We start from the raw sequence: 27,728 nt of genomic DNA on the forward strand, positions 1-27,728 counted from the left end.
GAACTATCACAGCTGTTTTCTGCATGACTGCTACAGGAAATTATATTTCTCCAGTATTGATTTATCCTCGGAAAAGAATGTCACTTAGACTTAAATTGATCTCTTGGTGCTTTATACAAAGTTTCCAAAATCGGATATATCAATATATCAACTTTTTAATGAGTGGCTGTGCCATTTTGTAAGACATGCAAAACCCATAGCAACTGATCCCATTCTTTTAGTGCTGGATATTCACTTTAGACATATTTCTATTGATGCATATAATTTTTGCAAATAAGAAAACATTCATATGGTGTCACTTCCACCACACACCTCAGATCATCTTCAGCGTTTGGACTTGACTTTCTTTAGTCTTTTAAAGAATGCTGTTTATTGAGAATATGATCTGTATCTGTCTAATACAGGCCATCAAAAAATAACTGAAAGTGACGTCGCTGATCTGTTAAATAAAGCATTTATAAAAGTTGCTACTATGGAGAAGGCGTGCCAGGTTTTCGTGCATCTGGTATATGTCCGTTAGATCCTGATAAATTGAATAAAGGATGATTTTACTTCTGCCAATCCAGCAAACGAAATTATAGTACTTAGAAGCCGCTTCTCTACCAGGGGCTCCTAGAATGTCTAAACCAGATGCATCTACTGATTAGTCAATGTTAGATATTACAAATGTTCAGTCTTCTATATCTAAGAAAAATTCCATTTTCGTTTTTGCTTCAATAACAGCGAAAACGGTTAAACCAGAAACTAAAAGATAATCTTGTAACAAGCAACAATCGGAAATTCTTACAAGTAGGTACACCAATGAAGACAAAATTCGAGGAAGCCCATGAAAAAAGCCGATTAAGGGGCGAGAATCTCAAGAGAAAGAAGGAAGAGAAAGCAGCAAGAAAGTCAACTGTTTCAAAGATGTTTTGATAAATAATCACCAGATATCTCGCCAGACATAAGAAAAAACTTAAAGGCAAACAAAAAAGAAGAGAGTACAGCTAACATCTGAGTCGTTTAATGTAACAGACAGTGATTTATTAGATATTATTGATGAAGACGAATTAGATGGTATTGAATTAAGCTTCGTTCCACTACCATTAGAAAAACAAGCTGCACCTAACGAGATATGTATTTGTGGGGAATGACGAAAAACAAAGAATTATGGTATATATGAGTGTTATATGCCTCGTGGAATCACGCAGAATATACAGATGTAAATAACTTAGAAAATTATAAATGCGACTTTTGTTTACGTTAAAAATATTACATTTAAATACACCATACAATTTCTTCATATTATTATACTTTTGACATATGCGTTTTTATTGCATTGATTTTGAATTAATGTTTTTTTGTAACAATAATTTAGTGCACACAATTTCCCAATCCTTGCGCATGATTAGCCTCATGGATGGGGAATAGTGCGCAGAGACACTTCTTTTCGTTTTTTAATATTATGCTTTTGCACTTTCTATTTCGTTAAAACTTTTAAATACTTTGATTGTAATGTACTGGCCGTTATGATATATTTAAAGAATTTACAACAGATCTTCGTTGCTTTATCTATTAAAATTATAATTCTTCTACATTCTTCCCATCTCTCTTCCAAGTTACAATATTTTGTTCCTTCTATTCTTTTAAATTCTTCATCAGTTTCTACTTGGTATTTTTTCATATTTTCTAATAGAATAATAATTTAATTAAAAAACACCCAAACTGAAAAACTTTATCTGTTAGTTAGGCAACACACACAACGACCGCGCAAATACTTTATATAAATATTAGGTACATATTTATTGATTGACTTTTGGGAGTTTTGTGAACGAATTGATGGATTTTATTTGTTATACAACTTTCTATATACTATATTCTTTAATCTATGCTATACAACTAATAAAAATCAAAATCAAATTTGGCGTGTCTGGAACTCAAAGTCAAAACCTTAAGTTTTTAGTGTAAAAAGACAGTGGCGATTTTATGATAAACGAAAATTACATTTTATTATTCAATGTCGTCTTAATATCCTATAGGTATACCTAATAGCATATAAATAAGTATAAAGAGAGAAAATCAGTTCTAGGGAATCAGTGAACAACGGATAAGGGCTGCAATGCAATAGTAGAGGAGACTGCGAGACAAAATTAAGGTGTTTGTGCTGAACATACATACTTTGGAAACTAGACCAAAATATCGGAGAGGTCTACAAAAATCAACAAGTGGATATTAAAAGATGAGACAGAGACAGAAGGTCTTATCAGGTAACGTTTAAAATGGATATATATATATTACACAATAATGTAAAAACAATAGCACAAACAAGACTACAGGTGAGGTAATTTACAAAAGCGACCGAATTGGTAACAGCAGGTGCTCCAACTCGTTTCTTAAGTAATTAGTGTAATGGAATTTCCGAAAGCAATAAATTATCAAATTCTATTTTTTAGCACAAGTTCATTGACATATTTCCTTAAATAAAACACAACCGGAAGTAACTTACAAGACGATCAATGCCTTTGCGTGACAGACACAAGAAGGGCTTTCACCTGCCGCGAATAAGTCCTCGATTTTGTAAATAATTTACTAGTGGTGGAAGAAGTAGGATAAATAGCTTTTGTCCTCGGTGAATTTAAATCAATTTATCAAAAAATTCTATATCAGTTTTAAAATAGTAGATATTTACGCAACACGTTAAATGAAAACTTTACACAAGTTGTATAAAATATTTTTTTTGTTCACGTAGAAATCCAATTGATTATTTTCTGGTAAATTCTAGATTTAAAAAGAGATTAAAAGCAATACAAAAAGGATTACGTGTATGAAAAAAAATGACAGCCCAACCATTTAAATGAGAAATCTTAACAATATGGATCTTCTTCATCTTAAAGTATTATCTCTTCAAGAGACTCCAGTTGTAAATTCCTCTCTATCTATAGCTGTTCTTATTAGCTATTCAAAATAGGTGTACCTTGTCATATGTTTCTTACCACGATAGTCTTTTCCTTCCTAGTCTACTCTTTCCCTCGATCCTACTTTTAACTATTAGTTGATGATATCTGTAAGGGACACTGGGGTTGGTTGTGACAGGGGTAGGTTGTTACTGAGGCTTTTGCCATCGCTCGATAGATGTCAGCCATATAGCGATCATCTCAATAGGACAGGCGTTCACTATATTCATGTGATTTTAGCATAGATAGAATTACACCTAGATTGGTAACAGGAATAGCCAAGGTCAAATCACGTTTGGATTTGGCGCCCGCTCGTTTGATGGCGCTGCTAGTCTCGTTCCTGCGCGGAGGAAGTGTGCTGTGGTCAAGTCAAAGTGTCAAAGTTGAGTTTAGACAAATACTGCGCCATATTTGTATTTGTTTTATTTTTTATAATTTATTTTATAAATTAAATTTTTTTATATAAGTAGTCCAAAAAGGTACAATTTTAGACGATTTTTTTTATGGAATCGAACACATTACATGGAATAACAATGTAGAGACAAAGAACTGAACAAAAAGATGTGTCTCGGATTGCATGGATACTACTGGCAAGCAATACCGTTTTTCAAGTCCAGGACATTATACGGATATGTTTGATAAATGGGTGAATGCTCTTAAGAGCCCTAATTAGAGAATGCTGTAACAGAAACTATTTATAACAATTTTCGTGTTTGCGCTAGCCATTTTAAAGAGGAAGATATAATCAATGTTGGACATAGCAGTATTACGAGAACAACCGTTCCGAGTTTGTTTTTACCAGGACCAGGTAAGAACTATTATATAGCATTTTTCATATAAAAAAGCTTGCACGTCATTCAAGATTTACGTCGTCAGAACCCCACAGCGTTGCCAAAACATTAGAATAGTTAGTAAGTGAGGAATTTTTAAAATGTCAACTTTTTGTCAAACTATTATATTAACAGTAAATACACTTAGTTTTAAGACTACTGCAACACACTAAAATACATAAGAAAACATTTTGATACAAAATTATATATTCTAAATTTTAAACTTACCTCTTTAGGGTTTCAATAGTAAAAACGTCCCGCCATTATTTCTTGTTCAAAATAATCTATCTTATATGAAAGCTTATCAGCTTTCTACAGACTATTTATTTGTTTTGGCATAGCACAATCACAATACACAACAATAATTAGTTTTTAAAGCTATTAATCTAAATTTAATATGTATTTATAAATACAATTTATTAATATATATTATATTATGATCAAATTGTGTAAGAAATCAAAACATAAAACAAAATTCCTACTCTAAAAAAACGGCAACACTTTATAAACTTTTGCCACACGCTTAACTGTCAATAAAATTTGAAGTAATTCCGTATCAATTGCGTACAATTGTCTAATATATTTAATTAAAATTATTATTTTGCGGAATATTAGACTTAAAGAGTTATTTCTAAAATTTATATTATTAATAATAACAAATGTTTTTGGTCATTTAATCAATATAATTCTAAAATTTACAATATAATGATGATTACATTTTTCTGATTATTACATTATGCTGACGCCTATGAAAGATCGAGCAGTTCCGTATGGGTTTCGTATTATTAGCTGTGTTAGGAAAATTTGAATTCTAAGGTTGATGTTCTGGAAATTGTAAATAAAAGTGACGTCACTTTGTATAAATCGTGACGTGCAAGTGTTTTACTTTGAAAAATGGTATAGATCTATGTTTGACCCATCTGTATATATTTTTGTTAAGTTCTACCCGAGATGATTCAGAATGGATTTTGTCATGGCTATTACAATCTGGATACTGAAGGAATATGGTGGTATGCTTGTGAAATATAAAATCGAAATTTTATGCATACAATGGTATTTTATTAAGTTGAACAATATCGGTTCATATTGTTATTCATATAAGTTCATATCAATAATTACATCTGCTAAAGAAGGAGAATCTGCTGGGAAAAGATAAAGAGGTTTTAAATACAGTTAAAGTTAGAAAACTGCAATATTTAGGACACGTCATGAGGGGCGAGCGTTATAACTTGCTGCAATTAATAATACAAGGAAGAATACAGGGTAGGAGTCGCGGAAGAAGGTCAAGGAAGAAGTCACGCATCTCCTGGTTAAACAATTTGAGACCTTGGTTTAACTGCACTTCTGCTGACCTCTTTAGAGCAGCGGTATCGAAAGTGCGAATTGTCATGATGGTTGCCAACCTTCTTAGAGGAGATGGCACATGAAGAAGAAGAAAGAAGGAGAGTTTTTCTTTTTCCAATAACGATTTGGCAAATTTTCAATTACAAGAAAGTTAATTCTTTTGATCAAATTACTGTTGTAACATCTAAATTTTAATAAACTTTTATTAGCTAAAAATTGTCTGTAAAAAACTAAGAGGAAGTTCTTGAGGCTCTGCCAGAATGACATGATTTGGTCAAGATACCATGGCTCCCAAACATATTTTTAGAGTGTTATACTGAATTAGATCGGAATTAAGTTGGTTTGTGTTAGAGGCAGAACCATAGACAGTGCAGCCATAATCCAAAATCGAGTATATCACTTATAGAACATTAAGGAAATTTGTTGATCCGCACCCCAGCTCTGTTTGGAGAGGAAGCGCAGAACATTAATTCCCTTTTCAGATCTTTGCTTAATATACGTAATATGAATATAAAAAAGATTCACAAATATTTACTTTACATGCATTAGGATCTCAAAAAATTTTGATGTAAAAAGCTTAGGAGAGGGGGTCTTAAAGTTAAGGTTGGCACCTTTTTTGGGCCAGTCAGGCCCTGTTCTAAACACACTTAGGTCAGTGTGTTAGGAGCTTTACTCCATTTAATTTAATGGGATAGCTGTTTAATTTAACAGTTTTGTTGGAGTTATCGCCTTCTTTCCCAAATAATGCTTTCTCCAACTATTCCATTCTTTACATCACACTTCCACCCTTTTTTCTTTAGCTTCTCGTATGCAGATTCGAATTTGTTTGCTCATTTTCAACTCGAGCATATCTGCAATTGAATAAAATTGTGTTTCTTGCAAAAACATTAAAAAAGTAAAGTTTAAAACGGATCTGACAGCCAAATCGAAAAAATACTTAATTTTAAATAATTTTCCAAGGACATATTTAATAAAAACTAAGTTTGACTGCATAAATGGCTATTATAAAATACTAATTCAAACTTACATCTCTTAGAAGACCCTTCCTGTTCTCCTCTTCGTCAACTTCACTTCCCAGATCAGTATGATCGGTATCATACTGATCTAACTCAGGGTTACCAGGAAGCGAAGCGAATGATCCGGTGATGGTTGCAATTTGTCCAGGTTCAATTCCTAAAAATGCAATAAAACTAATGATTTAAGTACCTTAAAATACGATTGTTTCTAAATCCTGAACATATGAGCAATCTTTTAAAAACTAAACGAAACGTCTATGCTTTGCGTTAATGACAAATTTTTCAGTCACGTCAAAAACTGCATTGAACGAAATTCGCAAAAAGTTTAGTTATTTGAAATGCTGTTGGTAGCATTTAACAGCGATATTAAATAATAGAACAGTAAAGGAAAAAACCAGCTGAAAAAATCTTATACAGTTTTTTGAAGGTTCTAAAAGGTATATAAGGGATAAATATGACATATTCTTGAAGACCTAAGCTGATTTTGCTTTGTTTTTTTTAACAATTATAAAAAGTGAAAAAATTTTCCATCAAACGTTTCTTATACATTTTAGAGCAAAATGATTAAAATAAAAGTTAATAATGTTAATAACTTGTTTTATTGCAAAATGATATATATTATAACTACTTTAAATTAAGACAATTAATGAGTTATTGAAGTGTGCTACATCTCAGCTGAATCGACCAAACAGTTTGTAAGTTATTCAATTAGTTTATACCGGAGAGCGATTATGTAAACAACTGTACTTGCCCAAATAGTGACTCTAAAGGTATTTAGCAGATCAAAATCGATTTTAAGATATATTATTTATCAAAATGTTAATTAAAAAAACATGTGAAAAAAGAACACAATAGAGCACCAATAGAAACAAAGATGGCAATTTTTTTCTTAAAATCATATTTTCATTGTTTATTGTTTATTAACATTAAGAGCTGAAAATTGAACAGACTATAAACAAAGGTCTAAATTTTATGATTCCTTTTGTAGATGGCATATACCGAGGAGTAAAAGGGTATGCTATACGTCACCCATTAAAGTGATGGTACTCGTAAAATACCCCTGTACGAGCTCCGTTTTCGAAGTTATACTTCTATACGCGCGTTCGACGTTGGAAATTTGTACGGGAGTGAATCGGCACAATCATTACATATGTAAGATATATGTATGAGAGAGACAGAAGATATATTTTCTCTTTCTTTCTCTCTCGAGAATAAAAATGTTCATTTTGTAAATATATTTAATATTTATTAATATTATTATTATTTTTTCATTTTGTTCAGATTTGTCTTGAGCCTCGTTAGGCATGTTAAATTATAAATTAAAACTTGCAAATATGTCAAGAAAGTGTAAATGTGTACTTATACACAACAAACAACAATTAAATTTTGTATCTGTCAATGTCAGACAAATTGACAGTTGTATCACGAAACAATATTTTTATTTTATTAATATTATTATCGTGGTAATTTAAATATATGCGTAAGTAAGTTATGTATATTGCATTTTAATTTGTATTGTATTATTATATTAAATTATGTTGCAGTGTATTGTATTGTATTTTGTATTAATAACAAAATAAACAATGAATTTTACTGCAGAGTATGTGTAAAATTTTTTTTTGCTTTTAACTCCTTTCATACATATATGAAAATAAAAATATACATTTTCATCAAAATATTGATTCAATCCTTCATTTACTATACTCCTATTACAGGTCAAATCTTGTTTATATACAGCAAACGATGCACCATATACCTATATATCTAATTCTGTTTCTCTTTCTGCTCTCTCTTACCTATAGCATTACATGTGTAATGATTGTGCAGATTGACAATTATTTCCCATATTAATTTGTAACGGCGAACGCGTGTATAGAAGTATAACTTTTACCGGACTGCCACACCCGTTTTTTTTTTAAATGGAACTTCAAATTAGAGCGCGCTGGAAAAATGATCTTTTTTTAAATTACAGTAGCTCGATAAAATAACAAGAACGATGCTATTTTCACCTCCCAGAAAAATCGTAAAATCAGGGAAAAAATCATTTAGTTAAATTTTTCCATAAATTGAACGTTGAATTTTACTATTATTTCGCAAGAAATATTTCAATGTTATTGATTAATGTATATTATTTATATTAATATATAATAATTACGAATTCTTCTTGTAAAATACAAAAATATTCGTTTCAAAATTTATTTTAAAACCATTTATTCAGAGAGTGTAAAAACTTAAAAAAATAAGTCGTGTTGTAATTTAATTTAAATAAACACATTTGCGAGTATGAATTTGTAATTAGTATTGTATATTTGTATAAATAATATACATTAATTACTAAAATTTAAATTTTCTTACGAAATAATAATAAAATTCATTACTAATTCATTTATTTTTAAGAGATTTTTCCATTTTTTCGAAGGATGAAAGTAGCTCAGGTCTTATTATTTTCTCGAGCTACCACAGATTAAAAAAAATGTTTTGGGTGACAGCAAATATTTTTCCAATTGTGCTAAGTTCCATTAAAAAAACGGTGCTCGGAAAGTTCTCCCCCCCCCCTTTAACGTGGTGGTATTAACAGTACGATCACTTTAACGGGTTATAACTTTTTACAACTTCTCTATATATGCCTTCTATAAATTTGATCATAAAATCCAGATCTTCGTTTATAATCGGTTCAATTTTCAGCTCTGAATTTTAATAAACGATGGAAATATGACTTTAAGAGAAAAAAAAATTCATCTTGGTTGCTATTGGTCATGGCAGGTGTTTTAAAAAATATGCTCTTTATTAGCTTCAGTGCTGACAATAATTATTATAAATATTTATAAGCTAAGCAAAAAGTCCACTCTTTTTCAAACAGTGCAGTAAAACCTCGATATAACGGTGTTGTGGATTTATTAATTGTTAAGTCTTTAATTTATAATGTCTTGTTCTTATCTTAATTCATTAAAAAGCACAATAACTGATATTTATTTATTTATCACTACATATACAATAATTTATTAGTAGGCGAGCGTAACAACAATATCGCGAGCGCGAATCTTCTTTATTAACTGTCCCTTCAATTAGAGTTCCGTTATTATATACCAGTGCCGTTATCTCGAAAAGTCTAAAACCTTCGATGGCGAAACGGTAAAGGCAAACTGGATTTCCCTCGCATCGGTTCGCCCTTATTCCGGAAGGTCATCATATATTTTACAGTTATTTTTAGGCCAGGATAGTTATCGTAACATTGCCCCCCTCTTAAAAGATGGTTCCTCCTGGAACCTTGTCGGGACTGGAACCGGAACTGTATGCTGGTATCGGCAACTGGACCCTCTTTTACAACTTCCAGTTGTATAAAAATGACAAGGGACGATTTTCTCTCCGCACCAGTAACTATGCGGATTGCAACAGACTAACACCTGGACTTCGGTGTCTTTGAAGATCTCCTCCACCATATTTCGGATAACCCTCCAATCTAATTGGCGGCACTCCAACTTTGGTATGGCTAACTTTTGCACGTCGGACTCTAGTACGTGCTCTCTCAATTGAAGTAAGGCTTCCCATACATCTCGGTAGGTAGGTTGGTCACGGGCAGTGTCTTTTGTCACCAGGTAGAAAAGGTAACGTGATGCATCTTGGAGCTTCAAGGTTTTACCGGGAGCTGGCACTTGGCATTGAAGTTCTGCAACTCGACCAAACTTCCTTCGAAAGACGGATGCCAACCCTGGTGCGTCTTTGATACTGGCCGGGATGGTAAGGGCCAGCGAGTAGTCATCGGGGAGCGCGAGTAGATCTTGCTTTTCTTCAGTGGTAACACCATGTCTCGCTTTACCGGTACCTCCATAGGCACCCATGAATTCCTCAAACGTGAGGTCAGACACATCTTGGACTTGGTTTACTTCCACTTCTTCATCTACGTCGTGGTCACCTTCGAAAGACGCCAGCCGGTTATGGTGTACTATCATTGGCTTTCCCCTCGGAATCTTGCTTATTCGATAGATGACATCGTTGATTTTCTCCATGACGAGGTATGGACCTTCCCAAAACTGCTGCAATTTGGGAGAACAACCTTTTCGCTTCTTGGGATTATACAGCCATACTTTGTCGTTCTTCTTAAAGCAACCCTTTTCGGCTTCGTACCGTTTCTTCATTCGGTCGCTAGCGATCTGAAGGTGGGAACGGACCAACTCATGTACATCGTCCATTCTTCTTCGTAATTCGATCACATAATCTTCACCTGCTAAATCTTCTCCAGGTCGACACCCAAATTCTAGATCACAAGGTAGTCGCATTTCGCGTCCGAATAGGACTCTGGCTGGTGTCTGGCCCGTTGATTCGTTAACAGCAGATCTGTAGGCCATTGTGAAGAACGGAAGGTATTGGTCCCAGTCTCGCTGATGATCGGACACCATCTTTGTCAAATACTTGCCAACTGTCCTATTCATTCGTTCTACCATACCATCCGATTGCGGATGATACGCGGTAGTTCTTGTTTTCTTCATGCCTAGTCTATCACATATTCCTTGGAATAGATCACTTTCGAAGTTCCTGCCTTGGTCACTATGGATCTCCAAAGGCACTCCAAATCGGCTGATATATTCTTGGATCAACTTATCTGCAACGGTGGCGGCCTTCTGGTCTGGAAGTGCGTAAATCTCGACCCACTTAGTGAAGTAATCCATTACTACCAGCATGTACTTGCCTCCATTTTCACTTTCTGCTCTTTGGGATCACCAACTGTCTTCTCTTCTCTGAACCGTCATCATTTTCAAGGACTCGTTTGAGCAAGCCATCTTCGATGATAAATGAGTCCCACTGGGCCCAATACGTCTTAACTACTGAGCATAGGTTTGATATTTCCTGCCAAGGTGGTCGACGGTTTTCCTCTTTCCATTTTCGGATTTTCTGTATAACTGGATCTCTCTCTTGTTCTTCCCTTATCTTAGTAGGCGTCCAGTCGTCGTTGACAATCGTCGTTCTTAGCACTGCTGCTTCCTTGGATTCCGTTTTGTTGCAGTGGGAACACTCTGCTGGGCATGGCCTTCTGGAAAGAGAATCAGCATTTCTGTGGCTAACTCCGGCTCGGTGCTCAATCTTAAAATCGTATTCTTGGAGTCGTTCGATCCACCTGGCTATCTGACCCTCTGGATTCTTAAACTGCATCAACCACTTAAGGGCGGCATGGTCGGTTCGGATTAAAAACTTCCTTCCATAGAGGTATTGATAGAAGTGCTCTACTGATTTCACTACTGCCAGAAGTTCTCTTCTCGTGACGCAATAATTCCGCTCAGGTTTTGAAAGAACTTTATTAAAATATCCGAGGACTCGTTCCTGTCCTCCTTGAATCTGAGACAGCACTCCTCCCATTCCCACATTACTTGCATCTGTATCTAAGATGAACTCTCCTTCTGGCAGTGGATACCCTAAAATTGGTGCTGTTATTAAATGCTTTTTCAAGGTCTCAAAGGCATTTTGGCAGTCTGTATCCCAGCGGTAATCTCTTGCTTCCTCCGTAAGTCGCGTTAATGGCTTAGCGATATCTGCAAACTTCTTAATAAACCTCCGGTAGTAAGTACATAGTCCAAGAAAACTTCTCACTTGATGTTTGTCAGTTGGTTTTGGCCATTCCTTAATGGAATCGTTTTTCCCTTTATCCACGGCCACTCTTTCTTTACTGACTATATGACCCAGATAATTGACTTTACCTTGAAATAGCTGGCACTTCTTGGGGTTTAGCATCAATTGGGCAGCTTTAAGTCGATTAAAAACGTTTTCTAAATTCCTCAAATGATCTTCGAATGTCTCCCCCAAGACGATTATGTCATCTAAATAAACCAGGCATGTTTTCCAAGATAACCCTCTCAACACATTTTCCATAAGCCTCTCAAATGTCGCAGGAGCATTACAGAGTCCAAATGGCATAACGTTGAATTGCCACAATCCAGATCCTGTGGTGAAGGCTGTCTTTTCTTTATCTACTGGGTCCATTTCTACCTGCCAGTATCCAGACTTCAAATCCAAAGTAGAAAACAATTTACTTCCAGCCAATGTGTCCAATGTGTCATCGATCCGAGGCAGAGGATAACTATCTTTCTTGGTAACGTTGTTCAGCAAACGGTAATCCACACAGAACCTCGTCGTTCCGTCTTTCTTCTTAACCAGGACCACCGGAGAGACCCATGGGCTCGTAGAAGGTTCTATCACCCCGTCTTTCTTCATTTCCTGAACAATCGTTTCAGCTTCCTCTCTCTTCGCCTGTGGTAATCGTCGAGCTGTTTGACGAATTGGCTTAGCATTACCAGTATCAATTTTATGCTTAACAACGGTAGTTCTTCCCGTCTTTCCTCCTTTCGGTACGAAAATATCACGATACTGCCGAAGAAATTCCCTTAATTTCCTTTTCTCCATCTGATTTAGAGATTGTCCTGCAACTGCAACCATTTGGTCGAATTTGTCGTTGGAATTATCAGATGTTGTCGCCTGACGGATTATGGATGTCACAGGTACACAAGTTCCTACCTTTGTCTCTTTCTTGATGGTCACTGGGTAGTCGTTGACATTGATAAGTCTCACAGGAATTTCTTTGGCCGAAGTCACCAATTCCTTTCCAATTATGATTCCACGGCCAACCTCATCGTCGTGGTTCCAAGGCTCCATCATAACAGGTGTCCCTTCGTCTACAATTCCCTGTAGTCGCGCTACTATGATCGTTTCGCTTCTCGCAGGCACGACTGTATCTTCTGTAATGGCTGCTTGCACAGTGTTGTCATTATGTGGATGGAGAAATACCTCCTCGTTGCCAACTTTGATTACCTTATTCTTAAAATCCAATTGGAATCCATGCATATTCATTACGTCCATTCCTAATATAACATCCTCTTCGATGTCAGCAACTATAACAGTATGGACGAACTTTTCTGCTCCAATTCCCAATTGTACCTGGATTTCTCCATGAATGTTAGCATTTTCACCTGTAGCGGTCCGAAGTCGCAACCTCGTTGGTAACAGTTTCTTTCGGCTGTTTATAACTGTCGGGCGTATAATGGTTCTGGTCGCCCCGGTATCCACCAACAACGTATGCTTTTTACCATTTATGTCTCCATCTACATATACACTATCTTCACGACATTTCAAAGAAGCTATTAGTATGAGAGGGTCTTTGGAAAAGTTCTGGGTCGAAGCTGCCCCCCTAAGGCTGACCCGTTCTAGTTTTCCTGATGGTGAGTTTCTTGATTTGCGTCGTACCTAGGGTGCTTACAGGAGCTTCGTACGTGTCCTATTTCGCCACAATTCCAGCATCTGATGGTCTTCGTTTTCTTGTATGTCATGCTTTTTATCATATTAACGAGCTGGTCAAGTTTATCTTCATCTCCTTCCTCTTTTACAGTTCTAACTTTACTGTACCCGCCAGAGGCCTGCGTAGCTGACTCGTATTCGAGGGCGGCGGATAAGACATCAACCAGCGTTTTGTGACGAGCTAATCGCAGTGTTCTCTGCATTTCATGATCACGAAGACCATCAATAAACGTTTGAACGGCCAATTTTTCCATCATGTCTTCGGGAGCTGTTGGATAAGCATATCGTACTAATCTGGCAATATCTACCTCATATTCTTGAAGAGCCTCATCTTTCTTCTGTCTACGATTTTTAAGCTGCGACTGATATACATGCTCCAAATGTTCGTGGCCATATCGCATATTTAACCTCTTCTTAAGTTGTTCGAAATCATCGGTCTCCTCTACAGCTATGGTCTGAAGCACATCTAAGGCATCTCCTCGAAGAGCGATAGTCAGGTTTACAGCCCTTTCTTTTTCAGACCATCCATTCGCTCTTGCGGCTGATTCGAACTGTTTCATGTAGTTGTTCCATGATGATTTTCCGTCGAAAGTTGGGACTTTAACATGAATAGAACCTCCACTTCCTTCAAATTTCGGCCGTGTCTCCAACTTACATTTCGTCTCGTCTTCTTTTATCTCCACTGTAATTGGATTGTTTCCTCTCTCTGCTGTCCCTGTTTCCTCCATCTTCCTTTCCATCTCTTTAATCTTTTCTTCGAAGGCCGACATATCGGCAGCAACTTGGTTTTTTAACGAAGACATTCTATCGTCGAGGGCAGACATCTCAGAAGTTACTTTAGAGATTTCCAAAGAGATATTAGCAGAGACTTTGCTTTCCAGCGAAGAAATCTCGTTAGAAACTTTGTCTTCCAAAGAAGCGATGTCGCCGGAAACTTTGTTCTCTAATGATGCGATATCACCAGAAACTTTGTTCTCTAATGATGCGATGTCACCAGAAACTTTGGCTACATCACCAAAAACTTTCGAAATCGACGAGAGGACAGCATCATGCTTGTCTTCAAATATATAAGTTTCCGGATCCAAACCTTCTTCTTTTAAAGCGTTCTTTAGTCGTTGGACTAAATCAGCCTTTTTCCCGGTAGAAGCTAATTCCCTATCTTCAAGATGCCTTCTTAAATCCGTAACTGTGAGCTCATAAATCGTCGTCATTTTCACAATTTATTTTATATTCACTTGTATTATTATTATAAGTCTAATTTATGTTCGATCTCACTTCTGCCACCATTTGTTGTGGATTTATTAATTGTTAAGTCTTTAATTTATAATGTCTTGTTCTTATCTTAATTCATTAAAAAGCACAATAACTGATATTTATTTATTTATCACTACATATACAATAATTTATTAGTAGGCGAGCGTAACAACAATATCGCGAGCGCGAATCTTCTTTATTAACTGTCCCTTCAATTAGAGTTCCGTTATTATATACCAGTGCCGTTATCTCGAAAAGTCTAAAACCTTCGATGGCGAAACGGTAAAGGCAAACTGGATTTCCCTCGCATCGGTTCGCCCTTATTCCGGAAGGTCATCATATATTTTACAGTTATTTTTAGGCCAGGATAGTTATCGTAACAACGGACTACTTGTAGTCTAGGCGGGATCTGTTTTTGATTGGACATTTTCCATAGGAAGCTATTTTTTTACTGGAATCCCTTCAGGATGTGCCCAATATCGATAATCACGATATGCGCCAGTCGCAAACCCTGTGCTAAATTTTTTATTTAACAAAATCTGAAAACAATTGAAAATTTCTTATTTTTTTGCTCCTATTTTCGTTTATAATTCGGAAAATATTGATCCTAGAGAAAAAATTATAAGAAGTTAAAAGTTTCGTTATTCCATTTTACACAATATTTCGTTAGCTAGAAATTAAAAATTTAATGTTTATTGTTGAAAAAATAGCAATAATTGGAAAAAAAAGTACAAAAAAATGAAGTTAATCCTTTAAATGTTTTCGACTTTCTAAACTTGACTTACAAGCTCCATATTCCGCCTAGAAAAACTTTTTAATATGTTTAAGAGGTGTGCTAAATTTTGTTAAAATCGGTCGGATAGGTTTTGCATAATAATTTTTCAATCCAGCCTACTGGAAAAAAATCGCAAATTTTCAAATTTCTAATAGGCCCTAAATAAGGCTCTCAGATAGTTGCAAATTTTTTTACACTTAAAGGAAGGCTCAAACTTTCAAACGCTTTTTGTAAAATTCAAATCGGTTCACTAGGAGACCCTAGAAATTTTTTTAATGTTTTAAATTTTTTTTTATATATTAGGCTTATAAACAAATTGAATAACTTTACGAGCTTTAAACATTTCAATTTCAAAATTTATACACTTAAAGAACATTAAAAAATGCTTCTTTCAAAAAAAAATTCATTTGGCTTACTGGTTGCCGAGATATTGAAGGTCAAAGTTGGCATACATTTGCCGTGTAACCATAAGTGATAGAGGGCTCGTTTTTAAACAAATACCCTCGTCTTGTCAAGTACTTTTTATATCAAAAGTTTTACGTAATGCGCTTCATGGCAACATGCATAAAAAAGACAAATAAAAAACCGTTTTCGCGTAAAATGTCGCTCGGAATGCATGAGAGGTGGTGGTGGGGTACATTCACTCGAAATGTGCGCAAAATCATAGCGCTAAAAATTGCATTATCTCGGCTTCTTGTTAACCAATTTGGCTCTTTTTTTTGAATCGCTGTCTCGGGCGACAAGGATTATAAATATCATATTTTCAAATACCATTTTTAATTGCAAATTGGGAAATTTGCAATAAACAATCGTATGTTAAACAAGTATTTGCATTTTTTCTTCGTGCATTTTTTTTGAGCTTGCAATTTATACATTGAAGTAAATTGTTACTTTAAGTAAACAAATATGTATTTATAAATTGTTAATAAATAATTTAAATTGTTAAAACAAAGGCGAACGAAAAAAATTTTTTTTTATAAATATACTTTATTTTGACTCAATCTTCAATAATTTTTTTTAAAGTATTTTTCTTTTTTTGGAAGGATATGTTTAAAGCTCGTAAAGTTATTCAATTTTTTTATAAGCCTTAAAAATTTTTAAAACTTTAAAAAAATTTCTAGGCTCTCCTAGTGAACCGATTTGAATTTTACAAAAAGCGTTTGAAAGTTTGAGCCTTCCTTTATATGTAAAAAAATTTGCAACTATCTGAAAGCCCTATTTAGGGCCTACTATAAATTTGAAAATTTTCGATTTTTTTCCAGTAGGCTGGATTGCAAAATTATTATGCAAAACCTATTCGACCGATCTTAACAAAATTTAGCGCACGTCTTAAACATATTAAAAAGTTTTTCTAGGCGGAATATGGAGCTTGTAAGTCAAGTTTAGAAAGTCGAAAACATTTAAAGGATTAACTTCATTTTTTTGTACTTTTTTTTTTCCAATTATTGCTATTTTTTCAACAATAAACATTAAATTTTCAATGTCTAGCTAACGAAATATTGTGTAAAATTAAATTACGAAACTTTTAACTTCTTATAATTTTTTCTCTAGGATCAATATTTTCCGAATTAAAAACGAAAATAGGAGCAAAAAAATGAGAAATTTTCAATTGTTTTCAGATTTTGTTAAATAAAAAATTTAGCACAGGGTTTGCAACTGGCGCATATCGTGATTATCGATATTGGGCACATCCTGAAGGGATTCTAGCAAAAAAATAGCTTCCTATGGAAAATGTCCATTATGGTCTGAATTTCTACAGATCCCGCCTAGTCTATTGGGAGTCCGTTAAAGCCGAAAGTCCGTTATATAAAAATATGTTTAAAATAAATCAAAAAACTTTTTTGTTGAAAATATGTACATACACTGTATTTAGATATATTTCTATATATATATATATATATATATATATATATATATATATATATATATATATATATAAATACAAAATACAAACAAATTCTATTTAATAGTCTTCGGACATGCGTCGTGAAGTGACGTTGCCGTTGATATCGAATATCGACGCGCTTCTTCGAAACGCGAAAGTTTCGTTTGCACTTTTCATGTTTTCTGTTTTTTGATGATCAACACTCTAAAATTACGAAAATGCGTAGAATACAGTTGAATTTCGTTGTCTGATGAATAAATAATCAATAAATGTTATTAGAACGTCGAGATGCGATCTTACCGCTGATATTTTCATTTTTGGCAGTGTTGTTTAGTCGTCTTCTTTGCTATCTTCACTTCCATCCTCATTTTTTAGGGTCATAACTTTATCTACTATTTCACTTTCAGTCATGATGTTATACTCAGGGTCACCTTCATCTACTTCTAGCTATTGTAAAACATTTTTTTCAGCTACATGTTTTCCGGCATTATTATGTATTGTCCTACAGAAATCAGTAACTTCCAAGCCTTCGAAATCTATGTCTGCATCTTGATCATCAAACTTATTCTTCCAACCATTTTTAATGTTTGCTCTTTCACCTCCTCCCATGGTGCAGCAAAATTAAAAATTGTTGATTTTAAAATGTAAGACCTTAAGTTTTGAAAGGTACGATGCTATCTTATATCTTCTGCATTATCGTCATCGTGCAATCCAACCATTACTTCGTCTAAAAACTTTCTGCCAGATATTCGTTTGATTGCCAAAATTATTCCCTGATCCATGGGTTGAATAAGCGATGTTGTATTTTTTGGCAAAACATATAGCTAAAGTTGCCATCTTCTGAACGTAGAATATTTTCAGAGGGGTGAGCAGGAGCGTTGTCTAAAAGCAATAAACATTTCACCTCTTCTGGCGGTATTCCCAATTTCTTCTCTTGAAAGTTTCTCACTGAAGGTACAAATTCTTTGAGAAACCAATTTTTGAAAATATCTGAGGTGAACCATGCCTTCTTAGAGCTCTAATATGAAACGGTCAGATGGTGCATTATATCTTTTAAAACTTTAGGTTTACGAGATTTGTCAACCATTACAGGAGTCAATCTATGCGATCCATCGGCGTTAGCACAAAGCAGTGCCGAGATAATGTCCTTGCTGAATTTTCTTCCAGAATTCGATTTTTCATATTTGGAGGCTTGTGTGCTTTCAGGTAAAATACGCCATAACCAACCAGTTTCGTCAGCATTGTAAATCTGAGATTCTAATAGCATTTCGTTACTTATATGTTCTACTAATTTTTGCCTAAAAGGATTTATTTGTTCTTTTGGTGCACTTAAAGTTTCGCCATAAATTCTTTTATTTATGATTCCGTATATGGCTTTTTATACCATATTGATCACATATATGAGACACAGTCCTTCCAGACTCCAACTTTTGTAGAATCTCTTGTTTTTTATTGATCGTTAGATTGATTCTTTTCCGTTTGTCTAAATTTAGAGGGTAGAATAGCCAAAATTTTAACTTATCCAGCGTGGTAAACAGCCGTATAATTATAGAAACATACTCATTATTATATCAGAGAATCCTCTAATAATATGTGATGTTCTCACTTTCTGTCTCCTCGAAGAAACTACAAGAAGAATATACCATGATACTATAATTGTATGTATCATGGAATATACCAAGGCTGGCCTAGATATTAACCTCGCGAAAACAGAGTACCTATCTACAAGTGAAGAAGACATAGAAGATCTACAGATTGACGTAACAATCAAAGGAAAGGATAAATTCAAATACTTGGTGTTTATAATCACGAACAACAGAGATTAAGCAAAGATTAGGACAAATAAGAACAGCAATCCGACAACTTAACTCACTATGGTGGGATAGACACCTAAATATGAAGACAAAAACACAGATTTATAAAACATTAGTGCGAAGTATTATGACATATGGGGCTGAAAATTGGATTATAAACAAGAAAAACAGCAGTAACATAGTAGCAACAGAGATGGAATGCCTGCTAAGATGCTGCAGAGTAAATAGAATGGATAGGAGAAGTAATGAAGAAATAAAGCAAAGAACATCAATAGAAACAGACATACTAACATAGAACAAAAAATACTAAAGTGGTATGGACATGTATGGAAGATCCTGGAGGAACGAAGTAGACGACGCCATGAGTAAGAGAGGCCTAAACGATGGAGAATAGGACAACAGAGAGAGATGGAAACGGTTGAAGGAGGAAGGCAGTGAATACTAGAGAATCCCTGAATATATATAGAAAGTTTTGCTATTATCTCGGAAGTAAGTATTTGTGTATGTGTTAAGTGTTTACTATTTATCAACTGTTTCACTAAATTGTGACTTATAAATGAACAAATGATAAAATTTTCTTTTGCTAATCTAATTTTACAAATTATCAGGTTATTCGGGGTAACTTTGCAAACTTTCCAAAAAAGTGGCGCAAAGTTACTCCGAAATATATATTATGTTTAATATATATTTTTGTAACAGATATGCCTAGAACACCTAAGAGGGTACTAGGATCACGGTGCTATGCTGACTATACACAAGAAACTCTACAAGAGTGCTTAAATGAAATAAGAAGAGGTGAAATCTCACACAGAAAGGCAGAAGAAAAATATAAGATTCCAAGAAGGACCATTTTGGTTGAAGTATGGGTTCCATATTAACGCAAGGGAACTGAGAAATATTATCAAAAATTATTTAAACCGTTGCGGAACACATGTCAAAATTTTCAAGGATCAGTTCCCTGGAGAGGATTGGATCAAAAAATTTATGGTCAGACATCCTGAAATTTCCCCACGTTTTGCAGAAAATATTAAACGTGTACGAGCAGGAGTTGGTGAAAACATATTGAGAAGCTTTTTCGAAAATCTGGCAGTGGAGTTAGACGGCGTTCGTCCAACAAATATACGGAATTGTGATGAGACTAATCTCACTGATGATCCCGGCAAAAAGAAAGTCACTGTCAAGAGAGGTTGCAAGTATCCAGAACTAATTAGAAACGCTTCAAAGACCTTTGTGTCCATTATGTTCTGTGGAAACGGCGAAGGTGAACTTTTACCGCCCTATGCTGTTTACCGGGTTGCTAAAATGTGGACTACTTGGGCTGACAATGGACCAAAAGGATGCCGTTACAAGGCTAGCAGCCCAGGATGCTTTAATGCAAAAATTTTTGCAGATTGGCTTAAATTCCAGTTGGTACCTAGGTTTAGGAAGCTGAATGGTAAAAAAGAAAGGTATTACTATGAGACAACCTCTCTTCACATATTACAGTACATGCACTTCAACTCTCTCGTAAAAACGACATTCATTTAATTTGTCTTCCTCCAAACAGTACACATTTGATGCAACCTCTAGACGTGGCTTTCTTTCGGCCCTTAAAAATGGCCTGGCGAAAAATTTTGTCGGATTGGAAAATTACTGAAGATGGCATCCGCAACACTAATATACTGTTACGATAAATAATGAGTCATATCTAAACTGTAAACATCGTTTTCTAAGTATTTTTTAGCAGGTAATACCCAAACGGGTCCCCTCTTATACCTGCGATTGGAACTCTCCCGAGAAGGGTCGAATAAATTCGTTGGCGACCGAAGATCAAAGAAGCCGGCAGAAGCTTCGAGATAAACAAAATGAGGTATAAAAACGGCCCATTTGAGATTTGAAAGGACAGCCTGAATAATAATATCGAGTCGAGTTTTGAAATGTAACGCGCGTATTGTCGGGAATATAAATTGTAATAAATGTTGTAAATAAATTATATAATTATAGTGTAAAATAAATTAGTGTAATATTGTATAAATAAAGACTTTAATAAGCTAAGTGTTAGAATATTTTATAATAAATAAAGTTAATAAATTAGACTAATAAAATCAGTTCAATACAAAAGCAACACTTTCCTCCACTGTCGTCAAAGGTGATGGACTTGCTTGGTCCACAAATCAAATCTAAGTTAGATGCAGGGTTTCGAAAATGCGGAATATTTCCCCTGAATGTTGAGGAAGTGCTCAGTCAAATACCACGAAAATGCGACCCAGCTGTTGTGCAATCGGAGTTTTTAAAAGCCCTCGAAGCAAAAAGATCCTATTTGACAAAAACTGTTAACCACTGCAGAAAAAAAATTAATGTTCCAGCTAGAAAAAGTGTTCGTGCAGTCAACGATGCGGATATGGAAAAACCTACAACCTCTGGTGTGAATACCAATAGGCAACCAATAACTCCTGACGAATCTTCCGATGAGCAATCAAATATTGTTTGCTTTAGAGCTAAAGAGATGGTATTTGATGACAATTAATTGGACGATGTAGACTTTGAAGAGCTTGCCAGAGAGAAAGAAGTTGAAAATGAATTTTTAATTTTTTTAGAAGACAAAGAAAACAAAGATAATAATTTTGAAAGTGTTGTTCGAGAAGTGGGACGTTTTGCAGTGTTTTCTTACGAAAACCGCCTATACTCCGGGCGCATTATGGCTTTTGATGATAAGACGGTAATCATTAGCGCAATGGAAAAATCTCTCAAACTGTGGAAGTGGCCTTTAAAAAGGAATGAACTGACTTACCTATGGACTGATGTACTAGGCTGTATTAATAATCCAAAACAAGTTTCTAAAAGGGGAACTTTTACGATTCCTGAATTAAGTTCACGTTATAATTATCACTTATTATTGTTTATTATTTTCAAATAAATAACGCTGCCTTCTTTTTTAGTTTTTTTTTGCACAAATAATATCTTTGGAGCAAGGTTAATATTAGCAACCCATTAACTTTGCTCCAACTATATGTTATTGTACGCGAGAATGGAATTTTTCATGATCGTGTGGAAATTTAGATTTGTATCCTTTGTTTACCCTAAATGTTATAACACCTTATCCGTGGTCCAGTTTTGTTTGTCTACTAAGAATGTCTTGATGGGCCCCTAGACGAAAAGCAAGTGACCCTGTAAGTTTCCTTGTCGTATATTCTTCTATTAATTATCCGTTAGTTTTCGATTAGGGATAGAGTTGTGTATTTGTCGGATTAATTATTTTTAGCATAAAAAATACCATACAGTAATGACATTATATACTTTCTTCATCACTTATTAAAAAAACATAACACTAGTAGCAGCTTTATACACTTTTCCTCGCAATTCCTTTAATAACTCCTAAACGTGGAGCAAAGTTACCCCAGTTTACGGTATTTAATCGATCTGGCTGAAATCTAGCACACTTCAATAACTCATTAATAGCCACAATTTTATTTAGTTGAATTACATGTCATGCAAGAAAACCTTCGTTATTAACATTTATAACTGACTGCGAAAACAAGGTTTTTTTGCAATTATCTCGGTCAATTGTTTATCTATTTTAATTTAGAAATATATGATAGTTTAAAAAAAACAAGCAAAATCAGCTCATATGCCTTCTATAACTTTCAAATAGCTGTATAATATTTTTACGTGAAATCGATGATTTTCTCACAGATAGACCCACTAAGTATTTTTTAAATTCCTTCGACCTCCTTTAGCAGGTCGAGTTCATTTAAATTTTTTTGAAAATGGAAAGTGTGCAAACGAGAACAGCTAAATTATTTAATCAACTTCATCACTCATACGTATTAAAACTAATTAAAAAATTTCATGAAATGGGATCAGTAGCTGAAAAAAGGGAGTATAAAAAACGTGTAAGACTGAAGCGGCAGAAGTAACAATTTTAGGTCATGTTAATTTCGAAACTACTTCAAGTACTAAAAAATAGCTTAAGAATCTGGTTTTTCGCGAACTACTGTCCGTAGAGTACCTACTGAAACATTACAAAATCCATCCCTACAAAATACACAGATGTACAGGAAATAAATAAAGATGATCCACACAGGCGACTAGTTTTTATGTGAAATTATGACTTTTTATTCTATTTAATATTTGTTTTTCGGATGAACGTTCTTTTTTTCTAAATGGTACTGTAAATCGACCCAATTGCCCTTATTGCACTGATAAAAATCCTAGAGTTTTTCACGAAACAGCCATTGAAATTAAACGTATGGACAAGAATTTGCACCTCTGCATTAGTTGCATTGCATGGAAAATACGGATGTTTTTAAAGACCAGTAGACCCTAGTCAGTAATCGGGATCTCGGGTCACTTGGATCTCTTTACGATCTTTTTAAACTTACCTGATTCTTCTGACTGGGCATGGACTAGTGTTGCTGTCATACGCTGAAGCGTATAGGGTGACAAACGATGTGGCCATGCCGAATGCGAAAGCATATTCTAAGATTCTTTGAAAAACCTGGAAAGAGGTACATATATTACTTTTTTTGTTATGCAGTTCGAATTAGTAAAGATGTAATGTACATAAAAAACTTTCTAATATTTCTATATGGAAAATTACACTCATGTATTTAGCCACTGAGGTGTACAATTCATGCTTGAACCCTTAAGGCTTCCCCATTTGCATTTTATAGTGATCATATTATTTTTATAAATTCTTGTACGAAACAGACAAAAATATAATTGTTTTGCTTTGGACATTGGGCAAAGAACTTTCTTCTGACAAGAACATTGTGATGTTATACACTTCCAAATCGATTATAATTGTACAACTTAATTATTTATTTAAGGCATTTTTAATTATTTAAGTATATAATACATTCTTGAAATTTCTACTCACTCCACCAGTTTCTAACAATACTATTTTATAATTTATATAAATATTGACAAAGTTTGAACGTTCAGTAGTAAGTGTAACTTTATAAATAATAAATAAAGTAACTTTATAATCGTTATTAATTATTCAAAACCAGTTCTTACTCACCCGATATGATTTCAAACAATTAACACGCACCAATACTAAAACCCTTCTTCAATGACCCGCACTATCATTTTTCACGCGAAACTAAAAAATAAACAAGAAAATAGGGAAAATAACAACAAAAACAGTGAAAACTGCCCTGTCAAACGTCAACTGATCAACTGACGGAATTTTCATTTCCCTGCTTTAGATTTTCTCCCCAAAGTTATGACCCCAAAATTTACCAGAAGCAGGAAGGGAATGGTAAATATCCCTAGCGCAGAAATATAAAGATGGGCGAATGTATTTTAAAGGAACGAGTTATTTAATATCAAAATGTTATATTGAGATATAACGCGCAAAATAAAAATACAATAATATCAAATATTTGCTAATAAATAAAAATCGGGAGATTATATTCAGTATAAACTACTTGAATAACAAAGAGGAAAGTACAGAAAACAAATTAAAAAAACTTACAAAACTAATTAATTTAGTGACATGATCAATGAAATCAAAATAAGTAAAGAGGTTAGACAAGGATTATCATTATCACCACAGTTACTTAATATATATTCCGTAAACATATTTAATGATCCCAGATTATGTTGATGAAGGTACTGACAGAAGGAAACTCACAGAGTAAGTTTTAAATATGGAACGACTAAATTGTGTCTGAAATGTGTTATATGATATGTATAAATTTTGGTTTGTAATACGGATAATCTTATGGCAGTATTTACATTGTTGTCATATTTCCGGTTTTTTAAAATATAATGAACTTTATTACTTCAAATTTATATCATTTTCTTAAATATAAAATATTTTTCATGTAATATTCGCTATATATCGATGCCATAGTTATATCAAAATTTCATAACAAGTTTCATCATCTTCATTCTGGTTTTACAACCCTGCGTGGGTCCTATTCTCCTCTCAAGAATTTCTCTCCAGTCGTCCCTATCCATCGCCTTCCTCCGCCTAGCACGTATTCCCATATTTCTTATGTCTTCATCGATGTTATCAAGCAACCTCTGGGTCTTCCTCTTCTTCTCTGACCTATCAAGGAGCGTTTTCTTGTTAAGTTATTTTGTTTCATCCGCAATACATACACGTCCTATCTTAATATGTTTTACGATATCTAGTTCCTGGTATATTCTATAAGTTCGAAGTTGTAACGTTCACTCCATTGTCATTCATCGCTCCATAGATTCGCCTTAGTGCTTTTCTTTCGAAACATCCTAACATGTTTTCATTACTTTTTGTTAGAGTCCAGATCTCTTAACCATATGTTAGGACTATATTATATTTCTCGATATAATTGTGGGTTTAAGGAGGAGATTGAGCCTAAAATAGCATATGTTGGCAGTGCAAATTCTGCGGTAGTATTATTTTCAGGGTTAAGGAGCGCTCCCAGGTATACAAATTCGTTCACTGCTTCGATGACGTAACAAGTTGTCGTAGGATTTGTGGTTGCGTGCTTATTTTCATATACTTCGTTTTGTTGGTGTTTATTATTAAACCCGTTTTTGTAGCTGATTCTTTTAATGCTACATACGCATCTCGTACAGCATGTTCTGTTCTCCCAACTATATTGATATCATCAGCATAGGCGAGGATTTGCATTGATTTATTATATATTGAACCAATGGTTGTGATTTGTGATATACGTATTACTTTTTCCAAAACCATATTGAACAGTTTACAGGAGAGAGGGTCTCCCTCCCGTTATTTGTTTTAAAAGGTTCAGACAGTTCCCACTGAATTCGTACTCTACATTTAACTTTTTTAAGAGTCAGTTTTGTTAAATTTACCAACTGATTTGGTATTCTTAGCTCTTTCATTGCTTTGAAAATTTCTCTTCTATTCACAGAGTCGTAGGCTGCTTTGCAGTCTATAAATATGTGGTGAGTATCTATGCCATATTCCAGAGTTTTTTCTAAAATTTCTCTCAGGGTTGCAATCTGATGAATTGTCGATTTACCACCTCTGAAACCAGCCCGGTATTTTCCTACTATCCGTTCTGCATATGGTGCCATACAGTGACATAGTACTGTGCAAAATATTCTATACGCTGCAAAATATTCTAGTGGTGCAAAATATTCCATATTCCAATACGCTGGTGCAAAATATTCCAATATTCCAATCATTGGAGAGGGAGTTCTGTGTCCATATTTATTTTGAAAGCTACTGTAATGCCATAATAGTATCGTGGCCACCTTCTTTATATAGTTCAGCTGGGAGATTATCTATTCCCGGTGATTTGTTTCTGGCTAGTTTTTTAACTGCAACTTTAATTTCAAGAATCGTTGGTGGTTATATTAAGTGCCTGGATAAAGTATTTCACCCATCTATTCAATACATCTTTCCTTGTAGTTAATACGTCGCCATTCTGACTTCTGCATTGACTTGTGGTTGCCTTGAAATCTTTTCTGTTGATGTTAACTTCTCTCTGTTGAGGTTTTCTATATATTTAAGTTCCTTATTTAAGTGGTTCCATTTTTTCTTTTATGTATCCTCGTATCTTCTCTTCTCTTTGTCTAGTAATTCTCTGCAGGTGTTTTTGGGGTAAGCATCTTTCTGTAGGCTTCATTTTTTTCTTTTGTTGCATTCTTGCATTCATCGTCAAACCAATGATTTTTACTGGAACAAATTTCTGTTCCTATTTAATCTTTCACTGCTGCTTCAATGTCTTTCTTTATTCTGGTCCAGTAAGAGTCTATATCTGCTTGGCATTCTTTATTTACATTTTGATTCCTTAGCCTGATGGTGATGTTTTCCGAGTACCGTTCTGCAATGGTCGCATCTCTCAGCTTTTGCACATTTCATTTTTTTCTATCCATTTTATTTTCTTTACTGATGTTTGAAATTCTAACCTTCAATGTTGAGATCACTAGGCAATTATTTGAGTCTATATTTACGCCTCTATAACTTCAGCAGTTTATTACGTCTGTTCCATGCCTAGGTCCATGTTACCTTGTTGTTATTTCCATGAAATGGAAAACGGGTACCACAGCCATAATCCATACATAAGAAATGATAATAAGCCACAACAAATAATGGCAAATTGGCCGAATATTTCAAAGATATCTTCTTATCTCAACAGACTAGCACCTGAGCCAGATTTTTACAAACCACTATAGCAAACTGGGTTTAGGAGTGGCTTTGGAACGAATGACCACCTACCAGTAATAAAATCCTTGATAGAGAAAATTGTACAATACAACTAATTAATATTAATATTTGTAAACTTTGAGAAAGCATTTGACTCAGTCTAGATTAGTTCCATGTTAAGAGCGGTCACAATGTACAATATTGATCGTAGCTATATAACACAGGAAAGCAGCTGTAGTCAAAATCTACTATAGCGACACAACCATATTTCCCTTGGAGAAAGGTATTAGGAATGGAGACACCATATCTCCTAAACTATTCACCACTTTATTGCACAGTGCTATCAGAAACAATAAATGGGATAATATTGTAGTTTACATAAATAGGGAGGTTCTGAATAACTTGAGGTTTGCTGACGACATAGTCCTTATTGAAGACCGGATAAATTAAGCATGCCAACTTCTTCAAGTCCTTCGGAGGTCTTGTGCACGAGTTAACCTTAAC

The 27,728-nt window shown here is 34.5% G+C and overlaps 1 protein-coding gene across 1 annotated transcript in view; it reads right to left on the minus strand.

Moving 5' to 3' along the window:
* LOC140441438 (protein rhomboid-like) overlaps positions 1-24,277 on the minus strand; it is a 246,792-nt gene extending 222,515 nt beyond the window's left edge. Inside the window, exons 1-3 of the mRNA XM_072532170.1 lie at positions 24,135-24,277; positions 23,494-23,609; positions 6,135-6,280 (exon numbers count right to left, since the gene is read on the minus strand). Of these exons, the coding sequence (XP_072388271.1) occupies positions 6,135-6,280; positions 23,494-23,587 (240 nt within the window). The 5' untranslated portion in view covers positions 23,588-23,609; positions 24,135-24,277. The remainder of the gene's footprint in view (positions 1-6,134; positions 6,281-23,493; positions 23,610-24,134) is intronic.
* Positions 24,278-27,728: the final 3,451 nt, after the last annotated feature.

This window comes from Diabrotica undecimpunctata, chromosome 5 (assembly GCF_040954645.1).
Source record: "Diabrotica undecimpunctata isolate CICGRU chromosome 5, icDiaUnde3, whole genome shotgun sequence".
NCBI lineage: Eukaryota > Metazoa > Arthropoda > Insecta > Coleoptera > Chrysomelidae > Diabrotica > Diabrotica undecimpunctata.